The sequence below is a fragment of the Aythya marila genome (genome assembly GCF_965140915.1).
Source record: "Aythya marila genome assembly, chromosome: 20".
Classification (NCBI taxonomy): domain Eukaryota; kingdom Metazoa; phylum Chordata; class Aves; order Anseriformes; family Anatidae; genus Aythya; species Aythya marila.
The window spans coordinates 6,231,217-6,252,322 of record NC_139061.1 but is presented as its reverse complement, the minus strand read 5'-3'; the positions used below and the strand labels follow the sequence as shown (position 1 = coordinate 6,252,322).

General features: G+C 43.9%; 1 protein-coding gene across 6 annotated transcripts in view; it reads left to right on the top strand.

Annotated features, from left to right (window-relative positions):
- Nucleotides 1-21,106, top strand: part of MYO1C (myosin IC) — a 58,094-nt gene that overhangs the window by 10,924 nt on the left and 26,064 nt on the right. For 2 of the 6 annotated variants that reach the window (XM_082776351.1, XM_082776350.1), the window contains exon 1: nucleotides 13,273-13,807. The exons of 1 other annotated variant lie outside the window; for it this stretch is intronic. In XM_082776351.1, coding sequence (XP_082632477.1) covers nucleotides 13,790-13,807 — 18 coding nt within the window. In that variant the 5' untranslated portion in view covers nucleotides 13,273-13,789. 3 more of the 6 variants (XM_082776353.1, XM_082776354.1, XM_082776352.1) reach the window with 3 other exon arrangements.

The following is a 21,106-nucleotide window of genomic DNA, read 5'->3' as shown; positions in this document are numbered from 1 at the left end:
CTTGGATCTATGCATTTTGGAATAGTGGGGCTAAGCTTTTCAGGGAGGGGTAGTACCTGCACATAATTACTTCTGAGACCTGTCAGCTGTTCCAGTAATTCTCCAGAACGTGGAATTTTTAGGATCACCAGACAAATGTGTGCTGCCTTTGTGCTGCCTATCACAGACCCCGGGAATCTCAAGAATGTGAAGGATTTTCTCTCAAATTCCAGCTCTGTGTGCCCCTTCCACTTTTCCTCTAGGGACTAGTGGAAGCAGGAAAGGAGGTCACACTTGAAATACCAAGTCCGAGAGGGGAAATTTGTGAATATATAGCAGATAACGCCCGTCGCTTGCTGTATTTTGCCACATTTCCCCTCCCCCCCCATTGTGGAAAGTATGATTAAAGTCAGCCCCTCCGCCCTGACTGAACCATACATACATGCACAAATGCCAGATTCTCTTCATTCCAGGCTGCTGACTTCAAGAAGGACTTGCTCCGACAAGCTGGAAATGAAGGCTGGCAGCTTTGTCTGCAACTCAAAGGCTTTATCTCTCTTAGACACTCTTCCTAACATTTCCCACAAACACTGTTCTGCTGGTAGAAGCTGATGTATACGCAGGACGCCATCAGGCATTTATGAATAAAGCCCTACGTTGTGTAACTCCTTAGAACTGGCAAAGAAAATTTAATAGAGCAATTGGCATCGGGCCCACGAGAGAGCTTGTTCTCCCTGTGCTTCAGCCTCATTAGTTGGGGAGCGGTAGGGAGAGTCAGCTCGGCTCTTTGGTTCTCTGTCCCCCTACCAAGAGGTGCCGTTCTTTCCTTCGTGAAACTTGCACAGTCCAGCCTTCATCTCTCACCTGTAATATTTCCATCAACAGGTGATGATTGCCTTCAGCTTCCCAGTTGTCTCTCTTTCCTCACTACCTGCGTATCCCTTCACTTCCACATTTCACCACGGCAAACACAAGTTCTCTGACTTCTAGGATCGTCTTGCTCCATCAGCAACTTCTGTTTCTCTGTTCTTGCCTTCTAGCATTATTGCTTCACTGCTGCTTCTGCTCCTTGAAGGATGCCAGCTGTGTCCACCTGTTGGAGGTTTCTTTGCATGCACTTTTAAGCTGTCTGCTTGTGCTGCATATGCAGTTTTCTGCTTAGAGTATTTATGCTCCCTGGCCTGTCTCAATCACTTGATGAACTTAGCCTTCAATAAATTCTTTCATGTAGTGAGACCTCTTTCAGAGTTGTAATAGTGGTTCTAGAGTGATTCTGTGCTACTAAATGCAAGAAGGACAAGCTCTTCTTTGGATGATGAGTTGGTTTCAAAATGAGCATTAAAGCAAATATATTTGTACCTATTTATAACATTTAACACATGAAATTGAGGTAACTTTAAGCCTGATGCTGTAAGGCATGCACCCTGGCATAAAAAAGTGTCACAAATCAAATTTGAGTAATAATGATGGTTGTGACATGATTTCTGCTAAAAGGGTATCTCTGATGTCATCATCTTATTCCTTCAGAAGCAGTGTTATTGGAGGTTGCAGAGTGTGTGCATGTATATATTTTCTAAAAACCATAAGAAAGACCTACCAGTGTCTGATGTCTGCCCAGTGCTTCACACATTTCACAATTTGCTGTTGTAGACAAAACTTTTCTGCCTGATTTCTCAGGGAGGGCTGTTTTTGCAGGGGCTGTGGCCTTGACTTATGGCCATATAACTAAGCTTGTTGAACAGAAAAGGGATCCCGCTGATCACAGCTCCAAATCTTCTCTCCCGACCATGGGACTGTGTTTTCAGGACATTGTGTGAAAAGACTGGTGAAACAAAAGCTCTCGTTTCCCCTTATCTGGCTCAATATGTACAAAGAGCTCAGCAGCAGTGACACAAGAGAATTATTATCAGTGCCATAGTGAACATTTTGAACGACAAGCTGGCATGAAGAAGCACCCGCAGCATTTAACCCATGTGTTTTATTCATCCTGGGGCAAGTGTAATTTAAAGTGACACCTCTATAATTGATGAAGTATCTTTTTACTCTTTGTTTAATTACCAGCTTCAGTGTCTAGAAAGCAGCGGATCAATAATTTACAGTGATGAACTTCCCCGCGTCCTTCTGTTTTACTAGTCTAGCCATTCAAACAATAGCTCTGGAAACAAAACCTCACGTTTTGATGCTTTTCTTTCTCTTCAGTTGATTTGAAAGAGCTTAACTCCTTATTTTTCTATCATAGGTGTACTCCAGCACAACTGAAGCTGATGGCAGAGCTCCCACTGGTATCAGGGAAGCAGGGCTAATGCAGGGCATGCCACGAGCACCATATCAGCTCTCATCTTTTTGCAGTCTCCTCTCGTTATAGTAGAGTGGCTGAGGCTGGGCTCGTGTTGCTACAGCAGCAAATGATGCTGCCTTGGCACTGTCTGAGGGCTGTTAAAACCAGAATTCAGACACAGGAGTGAAACTGCTGCCTGCATTTTGCATGGACTTCTTACGTTATGGGCTTTGATAACATGTATTGATTTTCTATGGTAGATACCTTTTCTTGAGACTCTTGGACTATCCTTTCAGGGTAGAGATGAGAATCCTTCATGGCCCTGGATCCCTCACCTTCCCCAGGGAGATCTAGATAACTTGTGCCTTCCGAATCAAAGGAACAAAGTTGTTCCCTTCCCGCTGGGATAAGGCTTCTGACGGTTCCTGTCATTGTCCTGGCTGCCACGGACAGCGGCGTTTGGTCAGATACTATCGGAACAAAATTATCGAGCTTCCTTGAGATCTCCAAACCTGTGCACTTCTGGCACGACGTGGCCGTATGTGGAAGGGACTCCCATCTACACACTGGGGGCCTGAGGGCAGAAAGATAACTTCCACTTTTTGGCCTTTTCTAAGGATGTGCTCACTGTCTGCATCAGCACAGCTCGGTGGTTCTCCTTTTCTGCCTCTGACTCTTGGGGTGCTGGTTCTCATCTGATGGAGAACAGGATGGTGCTGTGGGACAGTTTCTGTTGCTAGTAATATCTCAACTGTCACAACTGGTAGTTAATACCCAAGTCACAGGAGCTATGAGAATTTCTTCAAGAGCTCTTGTTTGAGTTGGAGATAACCAAAAGAAATTTTCTTTGATATGGTAGCTGTACAGGGTAACGACCTCTGCCTGCCTGTGGCTGCCAACTTTGTCTGCATCAGCAGGATTGCCACTGGTTTTCAGCCGCCCAATGCAGGACCATAGGTAAATCAGAGAGAAAGAAAGAAGGGGGGAAAATGAATGTTTCCATTCACTGCATAGGCCTGTGTTTATCCAGATGTGGAACTTGCATTCCTGAGAACCGCAAAGGAACAGCCCCCCCCAATTATTCTTTATTGTGTATTTTGGTTTTGATTAAGTCTATGTCCTTGATAAAGCAGAAACTTTTAGAAATGTTTTGAGCATGATAGGGGAGCCCTCCTGTGTGGGCAGAATTGAAACCATATCATGGAGATGAAATATTCCCCATACTTCTAAGTTGCAAGCCAATAATTTTCTTCTTTAACACCCATGTGAATTACTTAGTTTGTTCAAAAAAATCTTGATTTGTCAGCACTTTGATTCAATAGGAGTATAAACTTGTAAAATGCTGGGAAACAATATTCTGGATCATCTGATAGGTGCACACTAATGCCAGTGGATGTGGGATGTGCTTCCAAAATGATGTCTGTGTTTTCCAGGCATCCTGGGATACTTTTGCCAAGATGATGGCAACTCATCATTCCCTATTTGGTCCTAAGTGAAGATATACCTGATTTAGGATAAAAGTTTTTGCAATTCTCAAAAACATTAAAGACCAGTGGAAGCCTTGGGGTGCTGTCAGACTGGCCAGAAGGAGATTACCTCAGACAATACCCTTCATCTGGTGGCTTTTCCCCTTCTTTTCAGAAGCAACAGAAGAGACGGGGTAAAGGGAAGCAGTTCAGACATAAGCCAGCTGCAATATCATCTGCCCACGTGCTCCCGCTAGCTGCCAGGCCTCAAATCTGACACCCTGCCAGATAGCCAGTCTGCACTGTGTGTCTACTTTTCTTTCGTCTGCTTTTGGAAACTGCTTAGGCCGTTTCTTTTAGCATAATCTGGAATTTCTACAGATCAGTGGAGATTCTTATTTTGGGTTCCTAATCTAGTTTTACTCCAGACTGTTGTTAAAACTTTCCTTAAACTTTTCGTAGGGGACTTATGCCATCACAGCAAATGCCAAATGCTTTTTGTTCCCTTACAAAGAAGGGTATGAAAGAAGTTTTGTACCATATGTGTTCCTAATAGTCTTATTGGAACTTTAAAGCTTTCGCTATCCCAAAATAACCGCCTATCTTAGGCCAGCAAAGTCAGTTTGGGACAGAGGGGAAAAAAGTGGTGGAAGTACAAATTGTGCCTGTAAACTCTGCGCTTATAAATCATCAAATTAAAAACTACTCCACTTGTTTGAATGTCTGCAGGATTGAATGTGTCCTTTTTCTGGGCTCATGGAACTTGGCTCCGCTTGGTAGTTCGTAGTTTGCTCACAGCATTGCTAGGTTTTCATCTAAAGAGTCACACCCAGAAGGAAAATAAGAATGTTGTTTCTCTCAGGTTTCACCTGCTTCTGGTGTCGGAATGAAATGTAGCAGAATACTTGCAAATTGATGTGGTTTGGTTTTGTTTTTTTTAAGGAAACTATAGATGTTACATGGAACAAACCTATGACAGATGCTATTGTACCAATGTGAAAGTGCTTACATCAACATTTCCCTAAACTTGAGGTACAAATTATGCTAATGTATAAATTATGTCGCTACTATAAATTTTGCATACTAGGCATTTTGTTATTACACTAGCAGGAGTGAGGAGTAAGAGAAGTTGCTGGGACATCGTTCATCTACAAGTTATTTTAGTAAAAAATAAAAATCAGGCAGTATATTTCACATGATTCACTCTCCCATGCTTTTCAGGAAAGTTTTGGCTATTTGCCCTTCATTTTTGTGATACTGGAATCTTAATATAATCGAGATTTACCTGTGCTCCAGTTTCTGCGTAGCAGAGAAATTACGGTTTTGACGCCAGACTAGGAATTCAACAATAGCTTTATTCAGACCTCACCAAAAGGAAAAGCTTCAAATATCTTGTTTCTCCTGGAGTAGACTTTTTGAAACTGAACAAACAAGTTACTGACTGTATCCTGTGACTTTGTACCAAAAATAAGTAGATAAAACAACAGTGTTAGGGTCCAAACTTAAAGATGAGACTTTGTACGGAGTTAGATGCACAGAAAGCTAGCTCCCAAAATGTTTTTTTCCAAAATTAATTAACTTTTGGATCCCAAAAAAGAGGCATAAGGTTATTTAATCTGAAACTTACAGTTTTGTAGTTCATTTTCTCTAAAAGTCATAAGCACTGGTTCTGATAAAAACCTGCCTGTTGCCAACTCTTGGTTTCCCCCCTTGCCATGCAGGCAAGAATGTGAAGTATTTAACAGGACACAAAACTAAAGGTCAATTTAAAAGTCTTCAGAAATCAAGATGCCCCTAAATATAAGTCAAACATGAAACATCCTCTTGGGACAGAATTGCTATACGCCCTGGAAAGCTTAATACGCCCTTGAGTGCACACCCTTTTCTGGCCAGGTAGCATGGGGACAAGGACAAGGTGTGAGCAACTGGCAAAGAATGTACCCGAGAGCCTGGTTACACTGGAGCAGTCCTCTGGAACAGTGTGGAGAACTAAATCTCAGCTTGTTCTCACCAGGACTGCAAAGTTGTGGCATGTTGCAGTGTGGCATAGTGCTCCTGCTTTTTTTTTTTTTTTTTTTTTTTTTGTGCTCAGCCTAACTTTGCTGCAGCAAGCTGTCCCTTTCAGCTCAAGGAGGTCGTACCAGCTAATACATTGAAAATCTTGGCAGGGATTTGGCTCCACGTTCCCCTAGAAGCTGCATAAATCTGCAGGGGCTGCATTTGTAGACAGGAGAGAGGTAGGAGGTAGCAGGCCTACAGGTACAAAATTATTTATCCATTTTGTCACAAACATCTCTTCCTGACAGAACAGAAGTCTGGGGGATAAGGCAGTCTGGGCACATGCATTGTGCTCATTTCCATGGCAGCTCAGGGGCTGTGTCACACTGTGGATGCTCAGGATGCTTCTCTGCACTGGGAGCTGAGAGCTTCTGGCAGTACCCAAAGACAAAACAGGTGGAGAGAGAGACCTCACTGGGGAGCACAGGGAAATATTCGTGTTATATTGCTTTATCCAATTAAGGTCTTTCTGAGCTTTGTTGTAGGAACCCCTTTTAATTTATATAAGAAGGAGGAAAAACTTTAACTGGGCTTGCAAATTTTGTATCTGTTCAAGTGACAGAAGCGTGCATTGGTGCTACAATTACAGCCCTAGGCAGGAGTCCGATAGTTTTGCTGAGATACATGCACGTGGCTTGTAGTTATGTACAACAGTTTGTTGCTGAAACTGTTGGCCTGCAAGATATTAATGGATACAGTTATATGGGAACACTTTGAAAATTAAATTAAATGGCTCCTTCCACAGGTGCCCAAAACCTTTACAGTTTAACACAAAATGACCAAGAGAGCTGACAAGTTGATAAAATGGGGCAGCAAACTTGTGCTCTGTGGATCTACTCTCCAGGAAGGGCAGGTAGGGGAGCTGTCCTCTTCTGCATTACTGCTGGCCACGAGTGTTAGGACAGGCCCTCTCTTTTCCTGCCCCTTGTGTATCAGAGATGTGCTCGGCCCTGCTTTGCAGGTGTTACTTTACAGATTTCAAAGTCTTTTCTGTCTATCCTTTTCCTCACATGAAGAAAAGCAGGGGTGTGATATAAAGAGGGTGTAGCAGCTCTAATTCGTACATTTAGTTTTCTGTTTCAGGCTGTGGGAGAGGCCCCTTTCTGCTCAGGAGAGAGGAGTCACAGGTTAAATACTGCCCATCTCTGCGGAGGGGAGCCTTAGGTTACTGCTCACTGCCTTCCTGGAGAATACTGACGTGTGAAGAGCCCTGCTCTGCCAGCTGTGTCCCTGCTCAGTACGCTTGTATGTTCTTCTTTTCCAGACTGCAAACAGTTTAGTGCTGATCTGGCCTTATATAGTAATTTCCTATTATTAGAAACATTTCCTTGGGACCTTGTTGAGGGAGTAGCAGAGGGAAATCCTGTTTCCTTCTTCTAACATGCAGGCAAAGCAGCACTGTTCACTCTTCTCTTATCTAGTGTCGGTAGAAAAAGAAATTTTTGTTATGCTTTCCAATCTTAATCCCTTTCTAACACTAAGCCTCTTTTCAGAAATGCAGAAAAAGAAATTTGAAGGAATAGGAACTGTCAGTCACCAGTGTGAGCTGTAAAGCGTTGTCTGCAGCCTGTAAGTTTTGCTTGTTCTTTCTCAGCCATTTTTTCTGTCTCTCAAAATGAGTCTTCGTAATGCCTTGGAAAACTGCTTTTTCTTTTTTTATTTTTTTTCCATGTTGGCTTGTGTCAAAAATAATAGGATGTTTTACCTGGATCTACCAGGGCATCTGTACAAAGCTAATGTCTGTGGTTAAAAAGAGGAACAATTTTATGCTAAGGAGGGAGTTGTCTTAGTTGAGTGTGCAAAAAGGAGGTATTTTTAAAGCAGAGATTGGTCACTGAAGCACAGAGATATGTAAAGGCTTTGAACACTTAATTTTTCCTGTGAAAACATTTTTTCCCCTTAAAAGGAAGATGTAGGTCCTGCCACTGGGAGTGACTGTTTAGAAAGTCAGTTGTGAGGAATGCACATCAGCTGAACTGAGTCAGGCTGTTTGTATTAACAGCTCCGTCAAAAGGCTCTTCTTGTTCTTGCCACGGACTCTGCAGGGGAGCTGCTTAAAATTATTGTATCAAAGTAAGGGCAAAGCAATCAAACTGAATTAACTGTTGTTTTTAAACTCTCTGCTATTGAAGTTAGTTCAACAATCACTGCTGGATTCAGAATGGGTAAGTTGTGTTTGTAAAATCAGCTGAAGCGCCGACTGCCTTGCAGTCCTGTAGAGCACCCAACAAAGCCGTGCACAGGGCAGGGTGCGAGCGTGACGCGGTGAGAGTGTCCACATGCATGAGACCAACTGGCATCATATTAAGGGCATCTGGTAATTATGCAGTAGGACTTTGTTCTGATGGTCACTGTCAAAGCCAGTCATCCATTTCTGTTTCGTTGGTTCAGCAGAGAACAACAACAAGGAAAAATTATCGTAATTTGTTGCATTAACCCAGTTTCTGTTTCCACTCACGTCATAGACCCTGAATTATTGTGTGTGTGCAGGAGCCATACCTAAATATGAGTGCTGCTGCATATGGGCTTTTAATCTGCCATTTTTCAAACGTCTTATCATCAGAGTTATCAAAACATATAGCACTTACACTGAAAGTGTAGGAGTCCAAGGACAGCATCTTCATTTTCTCTAATATTCCAGCTTTTTGTAGTATTCTTGTTTATTTGTAAAAGGCTGAGCTTGGGAAGAAGAGAAGTTCAGTGTTCTCACTGTTGAAGCTTCCTTGAAACAAACAAAACCAGTATTGACAGTTTTAGGCATTACAAAGCATAAATTAGAATCCAAAATAATAATTTAAATATTCTTTGTCTTCTGGGTTTTGAACCCTTTTGGCCACACCTATTATATTTTTAAGCTTTTGTCTACAGCAGTGCAAACACATTCACACAGACCTCAAGGATTCAGAGAAGTGGTGATGTCATCAAGTTCGTGGTAAAATTAAGGAACTCTGCAATCTTGAGACACCTCTTCAGTGAGTACAACAGGCTGCTGATTTAACCTGCGTGGGTCTGCAGTTTCATAACTGACCAGGAATGCTGTGTCTCCAGGGTCCAATGTCCTATGTCCATGTTTCTCTTGCTAACTGCTTGTTTTGGGGACATCTGGTCACTCTGCAAGGGGAAAGGAGAGGTGGATCAGTACAAACAAAAAGGGGTAGAAACCAGGCGATTGTTAGCAGAGCTAACAGTATGGGGAAGAGATTCTGCCTTGTTATCAAGCCTGTTACAATATTTAATGTTGCTTCTTTGGCAGGGCGTTGATTTATTCAGATGTTGTGCGGTCAGACGTTTGTCCTCTACTGGAACACGGCTTTTTTCCTAAGCAATGGGCCAGATGTCCCTCAGCACCTCCAGTTTCTGCCATAGGGTGTCTTAAAAATGCGAGGCGCTTTAATCAGCTTTCAATCAGTATAATGTGGACAGCAGGACACATCTGATAGGTTAGAGAAATTTCTATTTTTTGCAGAATACTTTCCTCTGACCTGCAAGAGGGAGTCTCTCAAATTCCTGGCCTGTTTAGGGTGGTTTGTTTCCCATGGTGTCCTTGCCAAGTACTTTCTAATTATGGAATGTGTGTTTTTCTGCAGTTCTTTTGCAAGGCAGAAATAATGAATATTATTTAAAATACGTATTTATGCATTTATAGATGAACTTGATCCTTTGTTTTTGGACTAATGTAGATGTGATCCACGTTGTCTTCTGAATAGCATAAACCAAATCCCAAATCTCTTACCTCTGGATTTATGTTGTGTGGTAGAATCTGCTCAGTGCAGGCACAGGCTGTGGTTTGTTTAGTGCCAGCTTCACGGGGCCAAACTCTTTTTCAGGAGAGCACTGCTCGCGGGTGTAATAGCAAGTCACACAGCGCTCTGGGAGCCTGTTGGAGCAGGGCTGACAGGAAAGGCTTCCATCCCCTTGCTTTGAATGTGAAATTGTATGCAGGGAATCAGCCTCTTATCAGCATCGAGCAGAGCAATCCCAGTGCTCTGATCCAGGGTTTCTATGAGTCATTTCTAACTGGTGAGGCCTGGAAAACTTGATTCATCCCTCTGTGCCTGTAGCTGCCTGTAGCAGGGACACAGAGCTAGCTAGCCATCCTCAGCAGAAATCAGACAAGGGCTGGGCTCTCTGTTACTGGAAAGGAAGAGCCTGGTTTTATCACCTTAATAGCATCAAGATCTTATACATCAAAATTATGGTGGTTATCTCTGCTTTCCAAATATTTGTTTCCTCCTAATTTAGGCTAACCTACAGGCAGGAGCATTTTACCCAACAACAGTTGGGTAGTAGATTGGCTAGAGAAAAAAAAAAACTTTTGAGTAAAGGTCTTCTCAATAAATATATAAATAGTGCAGGTTCCACTGCACTAAAAACAAAACAAAACAAAAAAGCCAAGGGAAGCGTGTAAAAATGTATTTCTGAATATATTTGTTTATTCTCCTCTTAGGTGGCATTTTCAGGCTTAAGATGTGCTCTGAGAAGGATCGCTAGGAAACAGAGACAGTGGGGAAGGTGAAGTTGATAGTGTGAAGATAACTCCGTGCTGATACATAACTTAAAACTGAAACATGAATTTTACTGACCTCTGTGTTGTTTGGCCACAACTAGACTGATTAGAGGAATGATAGTGGAGAGCTGACATTCTCCTCCTGAAGATTTAGAGCTGCCGGGCTACATTTCTAATTATAGGTGGAAAACTCCTGGCTCAGGGCTTGCTGTTGTGATTTGGTAACGGCTGATGTGGCTCGGTTTGGGAAGTAAAGCTTAGATTACCTTTGATCTTAACCTGTGCACCTGCACTGAGCAGGGTTTTGGATTATTGTTTATTTCTTTCAATGAAATGAAAGCTCTAAATAAATGCTCCAAATCAGGCCAATGCTAAACCGACCTTTGAAATGTGTCCTCAGGCTGCTTCTGTTAACAATTCACATAAATCCTCAGTTTGTTGCTGATCAGAAGTGAATAAAAATAACGGCAATTAGAGTTGTGCAGGGATTGAGAGGTACTACGAGTTATTTTTCAGACTGGAACCTAATTAGGGCAGAGGAGCTGGTGGCACCACAGCTCTTCAGAAGGTGTTATACCAGCTTCATCACAAGTCCTTGCAACTGCTGGTACCTTCCTCATCTGACGAATGACATCTACCACAGCGCGGGCTCTCTGAGATCAGTGCTGGGGCCTTGGGTCAGAGCTAATTAGAGAGCAGTGCTGCACTGAACCACTGACATCGGCTTCGTTTCTTGGGTTTTAAATAGCTTCCTGTTGAGTAGTGGCCACGCATGGCGCTGTTTTACTTTACTTGATTTACTTCAAAACTTTTTAGCTTTTTGCTTTCCGTATTTTCATTTTAAAGCTTGGCTTTACGCTTTCTATAATAGAATTCAATAAGTTAAAAACTGAAACCCTACAAGGAGAGCTGGCTCCAGATGGTGCCAGTCGTGAAATAGCAGCAGTCAGGCTTGGGGGTGATTTCATGGCTCTGCTTGTTCAGTGCTTAGAGAACCTGACTTTTGGTGCTGTGGAGTTTGGTTGGTGACTGCTCTGTGGATGTCTGTGAACGCATTCCAGCAGCCGAGATGCTTGTAATGTTGATTCTGGGCAGGTAAGTGAAGCAGGGCTTATTCAGTAGTGCCTCGTGCTGCCTGCATTCCTGCGGCTACATCCGATCTGAGACCAACACACCTAGGGACCAGAGAGTCTTTAGAGAAAGGAAATCCGTTCCTTTCGTCTTTCTTCTTTTATTCTGTCACCATGACATAGCCCAATCCAAGCTCAAGCCCTATTTTTCATAGGAACTGGATCAAAATCAATGGGAATATAATCTTTCTTGCAGCACATTGTATTCTGAAAAGAGGAAACTGCAACCTCTCTCTTGCACCAGCTCAAATCCTCATGAGATGTAGGTATCACACTGAAGTCACTGTCACACTGAACGCCAGCTGTCATCACTGGTTCACTGCTGGACGGATGTGAACAGAGGTGGCAAACCGAACAACGCACGTCCCTCATATGACTAATTTGGAGAATATTATTTCTTTTCTTTTAAGTGGGGAAGGCTTCTATCATGGTTGTGTTTTTTATTACATGTCACGTTTTATTTGTTAACTTACCAAAATGCATACTTTCCAAATTTTGTTACAGAAAGGGTAAACCTGAGCTTTAGGATGAATGTGTGCAATGTTTTCTCTGTGCAGATGCGTGCATTTAGCACAACTGACCTTTGAAAATTCAGCTGATGAGTTTATAACGTTACGCTAAGTTGGAGACCTCTGAACTGCAGGTGCAAGGTAGGCGTTTTGCCTTGTGTGTGGGCAGTGCCTTATACACTCTGGATAAGCACGTGTTGAATTTGTAGCTCCTGGCTAATTGTAGAGTCCCATATTACAGAATATTTGAAGAGAGTGGGCTGTTAAGGGTGGTATAAAGGAGGAATACGCCTTGTGCAGGTTGTGATTATCTGTGTTGTGAGCCTTGCAGACAGAAACCCGTCCTCTTCTTCAAGCTGCCAGGAGTCAGATCAAATGGATGACTAATTTTTTCGGATGCTTGGAAATGGCAGGTCACGTGGCTGAGGGCAGAAGTCGCCTCCTGCAGGGGTCTGTCTGCCTGATCTCCAGCACAGCTGGCAGGCAGCAGCTCTGTGTGCTCGCATGTGAACTGCTTGTGACCTGCAATACCTGACAGGTGCTGTGCTCGGCTGGGCCCTGCGCCAGGGTAGCGTGCTATCTCTAACAGCTCTCTGGCTCTAACTGACTGTACCTGAAATGCCTTTCAGGATAGACACAAAGCTTAAGCCATCGAGGAGCGAAATAACAGAATAATTGGATAGTTTAGGTTGGAAGGGACCTGCGGGTCTCTGGTGTAAACCCGCTTCAAAGCAGGGCCAGTTTAGATCAGGTTGCTGAGGCTTTGTCTGGTTGAGTCTTGAGTATTTCCAAGGATGGAGTTTCACAACTTCTTGGGGCCCCTATTCCAGTATTTTGACGGCTCTTATTGTGAAAAGTAATATAATTATTTCATAATATCTCACTGGAATTTCCCTACTTCCAAGCTTGTGTCTATTGCCTCTTGTCCTTTCACTTTCCACCTAAAGCACATGCAAAGGCTGCCTGCACGTTTTTGTCAAACTGTCCTTAGCTCTGGATGCTGGGGGGTTTTCACAGCCTTGGGGTGGCTGTGGCCAGTAATATTTTACGTCAGACCAAATCCCAGTGACCTCTGAGACAAGTAAACGTGCAACTTGTGGTTGTAAGGCCCGTAAGGAGGGGTCTTACGGGGTAGAGCTGGTTATTTTGTGCTAAGGGCCTCGAAGACCTCCGTGCAGAGGGGCTGTTTTGAAGGTGGGTGTCTCAAAATATTTCTCAGGAGTAAAATATTGCTGAGCAAATACATGAAGTCCTTGCAAGGACAGACAAACTGTCTTACCCCAGGCCTTGTTGCGGTCCTTTGATTTGCAGAGAGAACGATTACAAGTGTGATTATAAGCCCGGGAGATTTTGCTGTGGTTGGGGTGAGTTTGGAGAGGATTAGGGGAGCCCTCTTGCTGCTGCTGCTGCTGTTCCAGGCACAGATTTCCCGTAGCATGCATATGGCTTCCTGTCCTGTTTGCTGTGGTTTTGTGTTGGGCTCTGCACCAGTTTTTCCATCGTCTGTGATTACTTTCCGTTTTTCCCGTCGTTGGGCAGTGGGGACTGTGCCTGCAGGCTGCAGCTGACTTCTTTCCTCTTGGACTGCCTCTCATGGTCTGTGCCCGTGTGCGTGCCTCCTCTCTGGGAGGGGAGGAGAGTTCCCCTCCCTTTCCTTGTAAAACGCCCTCTCCAGGATGCTCCAGTAGGAGCTGGTGGGAGGGAGGGAGTTCTGACTGCACCGAAATGTCATAAAAAAAAAAAAAAGGAAAAAAAAAAATAAGGCAACTGACAGAAGGGAGAACTTGTCCTCAGATTCCTGCTTTATGCCGCAGCATAAACCAAGTCTCTGAAAGTGCTGTGAGAGCTGGAAGGAGGCAGAAATGAAGTTCAGAGGCGCGGTAAGCTTTACTGAACTCTTTTGATGTTTTTGCAGTTTTGAGATGCGTACCTAGGCAGAAGAAGGGAAATAAAGGTTCCAGGGCTTCAGCAGGAAAGTGAAACGTTTGAGCCGGCTTTGTGAAAGACGCTTCAGTCAGAAAGTTACGCGAAAGTGGTTGAAATAGGGGAAAAAACAACAGGAGACAGATGTCTGGAGGTGGAAGCCAAGGTGGGAGTTCAGAAAGTGGGAAGAGAGGGGGCTAGCGGCGCGCTGCTCCAGGGGAGAAGAAAGGGTGGAGCTTCCCCTTGGGTGGAAGGGGCATGAACAGATCCTAAGGGTGGTGGGCACGGGTTGTGTCCTACCCAGGGACACCCGGCTCCTTTCTCTGTGCTCCCACCCCAGAGAACGGCAGGAAATACCTGCTTAAAGACTCATTGCCACTCAGTTCCTCCAGGGTGTATTTACTTCAGCAAAACTTTGTCCATGTTTTAGCAGCAACCAGGAAGCCCGGCTCTGTGTACTGCATTGCAGAACTACCCAGAGCTTAGAAAAACGACTGTGTGGCAAAAGCTTGAGAGGATTAGGATTGCTGCTTGGAAAAAGATGAATAAGAGGGGAGAAAAAACAACGTACACAGTACTGCGACACTGAGGGCAGACCGTGAGTTTCTGTTCTCTGTGTTGTGACACAGGAAGAGGGACGTTCAGCTAGGTGAAAGCTGTCAGATAGATGTACAGATTATTTTCATGCAAAGCGTAGCTGTGCCATGGAATTCACTGACAGGGGAAGATGTCGAGGTCAAGAATGAGGGAACGTTATAAAAAAAGACCGTATGCGGCGTTTTGGCTGGGTAAGAATGTCCAAAGCTTTACTTGGTGAAGTTACTAAATTTAGGAAGAGAAAGTTTGAAAACAACCCGTCTCGAGGTTTAAACAACTCTCTAACTCTGGAACCAGGGTATCCCATCCCTGCTCAATCTAGAAACCCTTGCATCTTTTCCCAAATAGTTTAGTGTTGACCGCTGCCTGAGAAGCAGTCGTGGAGATGAAGGGAAACACAGTGCTCGTGGAGGACCTGCCAAGTGACCCCCAACAGCAGGGTATTTGGATTTCTCTTGGCATGGAGGAGCCAGCGAGCCCGTGTCCAGCAGTGGAGACAGAAAAAGACTTTTTAGGGGTGATCTCTGAGTGCTTTCATCCGAGTCTGATAGCAGCGATGTTGTCTAGGGTGGTGGTTGATATTCTCCGAGAGAACATGTGGGTGTGGAAGTGCCCTTCTCGTGCACCGGGAATGCACTGGAGTGCGCCTTCTGTTTGGGAAGTTTTACTATCTTTGAAAGCCTTAATGGTCTGAAATGGCTGTGTGGGGTGTGTGGAATCCAGCGCAGAAGGTGGGAACTGGGAACGTCTAGTGCGGGGAAGGGCAGAGCGCAGCAAGAATAACAGTGTGAGTCACGCCGTGTTTGTAGCGAGATGAAAGGATGTGTGCACTTAGAGGGGACTGCAGCGGTTAGAAAAGAACAGGGAGGGGGGCCACGGGGGCAGCACCCCATCGCTGCAAGCTGGGAGGCAAGGGAAGCCAGTCCATGCCATATGTAGGCCAGTGTTTGAGCTCCTGCTCCCATCTCACCTGCTCTGTCTGAGCTAAGGCAAGGCAAAAGTGAGCTGAAAGTATTGTGGCAAGGCAGAGATCCGAATTTTGGTTCTGGAGGTTTGTCATCTGTTTGTCTTCTGCAGCTACTGTAGGATGCACAGGCCTGAGCTCGCAGGTGGTGCTGCTAGGTGTGCTGGGATCAGTGACATCTCTGAGCTACCAGCAGCTTGTGCCACCTGGTCAGGAGCAAAAATGTCAGCTCCCTAAATGCAGAAATTCAGTGTATTCACTTCTCTAGCCTTGGTGATTTTTCTGGTTTGCCTCATTCATATTTCTTGCTATTTTATATTGAGCTTGTTTATTGAAACATCAGCATCCCTTCTGAAGGGTAAACAGTTCTCCTTTCCTTCAGATCAGTTCTTAAAATTACCTTTGTCTTTTCAGTAACAATTGATTCTTTTTCCTAACTCCCCCCAAAAAGAGTATCATCCAGAAAATATAATTATATAAAATATAATTAAAACATAATATAAATATAAACACACAACAAACAATATTACCTGCTTCCCATGCAAATCTCCATGGCTTCCTTTGCTTTATGGTCCACCATTATTTGCATTTCTAATTTACATTTGAGCTCCTTAGATAGATTCTTACTATTCTAAATATTGCAAGTGTCAAATGTCATTGATTAATGTATTAAGAGTAATAATTAACTGCAGCAACATCCACACCCTGTGTTATTATTTTTCAAAGATTAAATTTTTGCTCTCACAGTTTTAACTCCCCATGACCTACATGCATTTAATAGATACTTAAAATATACACACAGTGTGATTACATAGCTCGCATTTCCCATTCTGCTTTCATTTCAGGGTGGGAGATTAAATGGCTCTGTAGCTTGAGAAGTGGGGGAGACAGAACCTATGGCTTCTAGGCAGTTTGCTAACAGAGACATAACAACAAATCTTTGCGAGAGCAAAATAAGCTTGCCTCCCCTATATTTCTGATTATTTTATGTTTTCATGTATTCCAGCTTGTCTCTACTTAAAATACGGAAGACTTCAAAATAAACACAGGAATTAGTCAAGGAAGTAGCACTTGTCTCTCCTTAGTATCATTTTGGAATAGTGTATTCTATAGTTAAATCCGTTCAGTATGTGTTTTAGGGTCAGGAGGGAAGTATCAGAGAGGGAGAACCATGTTCCAGCACGGGCAAAGTGCTCCCCGACTCCAGACATTCCTTTGTTGGCAATGGAGTGCTCTGAAAGATGCCAGAATCAAAAAAATCGTTTTGCTATAAATGGTCCTTGAGTGGCAGCAGCTGACATGGTAACTTCTTTGCGAGGTTGTTCCCTGTTCCTCTACTAGTCCATGTCCTCACAGTTTTTATCTGTTCTTGATCTCATTCAGTCTGAGCATCCTGATGTGTCTCAAGTTGCCTACGTCAAACAGCTTACCACTTTGTGGGAAATATGGCAATTGTCATTGGGATTGTATAAAAGAAAAAACAATTTATTTTTTTTCATTAAACAAGCCCAATACATGAGATGTGCGCCATATAAATTCTTGCCTGAGCTCAGGTAGCTTCAGAAAGGGCAGGTAAATCCACGCGTTTGTTTGAAGAGGATTTCTACATGAGCCATGGGTCTGTCTGTTAGGAAACCCTCTTTTCACCCCAGCTGCTGTGTGTGCAAAATATATGGCTGATTTTCAAGGTGGCAAAAGGTGAGAGAACACCAAGTGGCTGCACTTCGATATGTTGGGGTTTCACTGGCAGGCAGCAAGTGCTTGACTAAGATCCCTTAATTCAGACCCACCTTAGCAGCTTTCATTACTGCCTTCTCAATGTAAAAGGAAAGAACTATCCCACTCTGCACCTCAGGAATTGAGGCCCTGGATAAAATAGTTGATTTTCGTCTGCTCTGCTGTCTAGCCCGTGCCCTGTCCAAACAGGCTGTAGAGTAGAGTAGAAATTGGAGAATTTTATTTTCCTTCCTGCAGCTTTGGCATGACACTGAAGAATGTTACACAACCCAGGAGACAAACGTGCTTTAACTGCCACCTCTCCACAAGAAGTTCATTATTGGTTTGAACTTCTTATTGTCCTCCAGAATCTAATCTGAATTTCCCTTCCCACTCGCATTTGGTTCTTGCCAGTTCTTCCGTTCCCGGCTTTGTAACTATTTCTGGAGCCTGCAGATCAATCATCTTTCTCTTGATACTGAGATAAAGATGCCTGACTCTTTCCATGTGGCACCAGCTTCCTGCAGTCAGCGTCCTGCAACTCTCCTGCTCTGCTGAATGGATGCGAGCTCGTTTGTGACAACGCATCGTCAGAGGAAAATATTACAAACATACTTTATAGATTTAGAAGCAGAAATCTCATTTTTGTTGTGGGACTTTTCTTTCTAAATCAGGTGATGATAAAGCTTCCCTGCTCCGTGTAAGACTTTGAGAGCTCCTGGTGTTTTCGCACGCATCGCTCAGGGATGCCCCAGGAAGAAGGCAGCAGCACTTGTATGGCTGGAATTGCTGTGTCAATACTGAGCACTCAGTTACCCCTCTGGGAATCAAGGCTAGGAAATTTGGGTATAAAAGACTCCTTCCTACACACATGTTGGGATATTGCGTATTGCACAGCTGTAGACCAGCTCATGGACAAAGCAATGGTGGGAGTTACTTGCTCAGTTCATGTCGGCCATGGGCTCCCGTGCTGGTGGCAGAGTTGCCCTCTCTCTTCTTCCTTCGCAAAAGAAAAATTCCCCAGAAGTGCTCAGACTGACTGAGTGACTCAAGTGCTTTGGAACTTGCTGTGCAGAGTTCAGAAAGCCATGGGTTTTGTTTTCGAGGTGTATTGGATCTCCAAGTCCTGAGCAGAGGAAAGTCTTTATCATGCTTTTGGCACTTTGCATGGTTTAAAAGTAAAATATTTGTTTACACCTTCGCAGTACTGTGTCGGATTTACAAACTCAGTAACTTTTATACTCCTAGGAGCTGTTCATAAGGGTATTTTCTGGTCTTGTTGATTCTGCTGCATGAATACAAAGAAAGGCTGGAACATCAGCCAACATAAACCTGGCTCTGCAGGCTGCATTGAGCAGCACCAGTTTCCACCAGCTGAAAGTCTCTCCTAAAATGTAATCACACGGAAGAAAAAGGCATGTGGAAGTAGCACTGCTTTGGTAATTGCACTGGCTCGGGCCCACCATTCAGGAGTGACGGCTTTTCCTTTCCTGGCAGCGAGCCACTGTTGTGCTGACAGCTCTGGAGAAGAGATTAAAAGCAAGGAGTGGGTTAAAATAGTGTGGGAATGAGTCCCTTGGAGTTCTACCTGGGGATGGGCTCAAGAAATGCAGTGGCCACGGTCAGCTTGTATTCTCCGGAGCAGGAGTGACCATTAGGACAGTGATTTTAGGGAGGAAGGATGAGTTTGAAAGAGAAGACAGTGACACTCCTAAGCCCACAGGCACCAAGATCAGGTGGAGATTGCTCAAATTTTTGCAATTCCCTGCTTGCAGCCCATGCTGGGTGTGAGAGGCCCGAGGTAAGGCATTACCATGGTATATCCTACAAAGGCAGGGATCCTTAGCCTCGTCCCTCTTTTGAGACCTGTAGGCAGGGTGAGGATACTCGTGTTTGAGGTGACCTAGCTACATGCTACTGTCAGGCATCTGTGCTCCCTTTCCTTCTTGCCCCGGGTCTGACACTCACCTGATCCTGTGGTAAGGTGATTCGACTCACTGAGTTGACAGAAAACTGCCTTGGTCTTTTCATCTGCTCATTGTTTGCTGGTTTAGTGGTTTATTGTTGTGTTTTCATCGCTTCCACTCAGAGGCAGGTAATTGCTTGCATTAACACATGCCATGGAGGCAAAATCCACAGGAGGGGATGCTCTCCTTTTGGTGGAAACTTACCTCTCAGGTGGTAGTTTCACAAAGAGCTGGCAATGGCCTAAACTGGCCCTGCTGCTGAAATGCTTGCTCCTGCCCATCTCGCTTGGTTCCAGTGCTCTGCCACCATACCTGTCGGCGGTGTAAGTGATTATATGTGGGAAAACAACCTAGATGAAAATAATTTATGTAAAAATTGAGTTAATGTTATTCCAGGTCAGATTTCCAGTATTCCAGGTCAGATTTCCAGTCTAGCATATTGTAAAAGTGCTAGAGCCAGCTGCACAGAGGGCAGGTGGGGCAGCCCCTTTTGCCTGTGTTCTCACTGTGACAGCAGCTCGGCTCTCTGTGCTCTCTTAGGAAAAGTGATTTTCGCAAGGAAAGCCCCAATTGGACCCTCACAGCCCATATTCGCCTAATTACCTGGAATACTTTCTCCCTACCACAGGGCTTTCAGAATTGTCCAAGCCAACCTTTTGCATAGCACAGGCCAGAGGATGTTGTAAATGAGCAGTACGTCAGCCAGAGGTGTTTTGGCAGAGATAAATCTATCTATTAAAAGCAAGTTCTGCTGCAGAGGTGCTAAGGGAGTGAGTCCTGTTGCTGCTTTAAGTTAATTAGCTTCACTGTAACATCCTTTTAACCCCTAGCCAGGATTTTCTAGCATTAATTTACAGCCACCTGATTATTTTTTTTTACAGCCACACAGATTTTTAAAATAACTGTCATTTTAGTTATTTTTACTTAGTGCCTCACTGTCATACTAATCAGTCAGTAGGAACATACGGTCATCATTTCCAATATAGTGGCATCTTTATCCACTCTCTTCCTTCTGCATGACTTTTCTATTTCCATTTTAAAAAAGGATTGATTTTTACCCCCGTCAACATGGCATTTGTTGAAGTTAATGGTAGTGAAATGGTTAACGTAGACATTTTAAGTTGGTGGTAGGCTTGGACCTAAGCAATAAAGCAAACGATCAGATGGTGGCACAGAGGAGCACGTTGCTCAGCAGCTGTTTGTGACTGACGTATTGTATTTGCATTGAACTTAGCCTTGGGAGGGTATAGCACTGACTAAATTCTGGAGAATCTGACTGTATCATGGGGAGAACAGAACCTGGTCATGTTTAATTATTGCTGAAAATTTGCATATATATTTTTTTTAACGGACCAAAATTCTGGGGTATTTATTTTCTTCTCACTGGGAGAGATTGAACTCCAATGAGAGGAAGAAAGCACGGAGCAAACTGACAGCTACTTAGGCTTAAATGCCTGTCCTGGAGGAGGCGGCCGAAGTACAGAGTTCTGTGTTGGAAGTGGGATGGATTTGCTTCTTCCTTAGGCTGGATGCCTACAGCTGGGATCGGTTTGTCCCGAGCTCGAGGGAGTGGCTGATGAAAGAGCTGCTGAAACTGCTAAGTGACGTTTTCTGTGAAAGTCTTCAGGATTATATAAACTTGGATTAACTGTGCGAGGGTGGAAGTTTCTCCTCAGTCATTTTTTGAGGCAGCTGTTTTAAAACTGTATTCATAAGCTCAGCCACTTGCAAACTACGGATTTTCTTCTGTTCCTGCTTTCGTTCCCATTACCTTGTCTGAAAGCTGCTCCAGAATTTCACAGCTACGATATAAGCCTTCTAATTCCTAGGCTGAGTTTATCTGTGTGTAGTTTATCCCTGTTTGTTTGCCAGCGTTGTCCTCTATCTCACCACCTTTCTTCTCCAGGGCTTACACCTTTCCTTTTTGTCTTGGCAAAGAGGGTAGAAAAAAGCCAACAAAACGCTTTGTCAAAGGCATGGAGGAATTGGCTTGGAAGGTTTGGACATTTAAA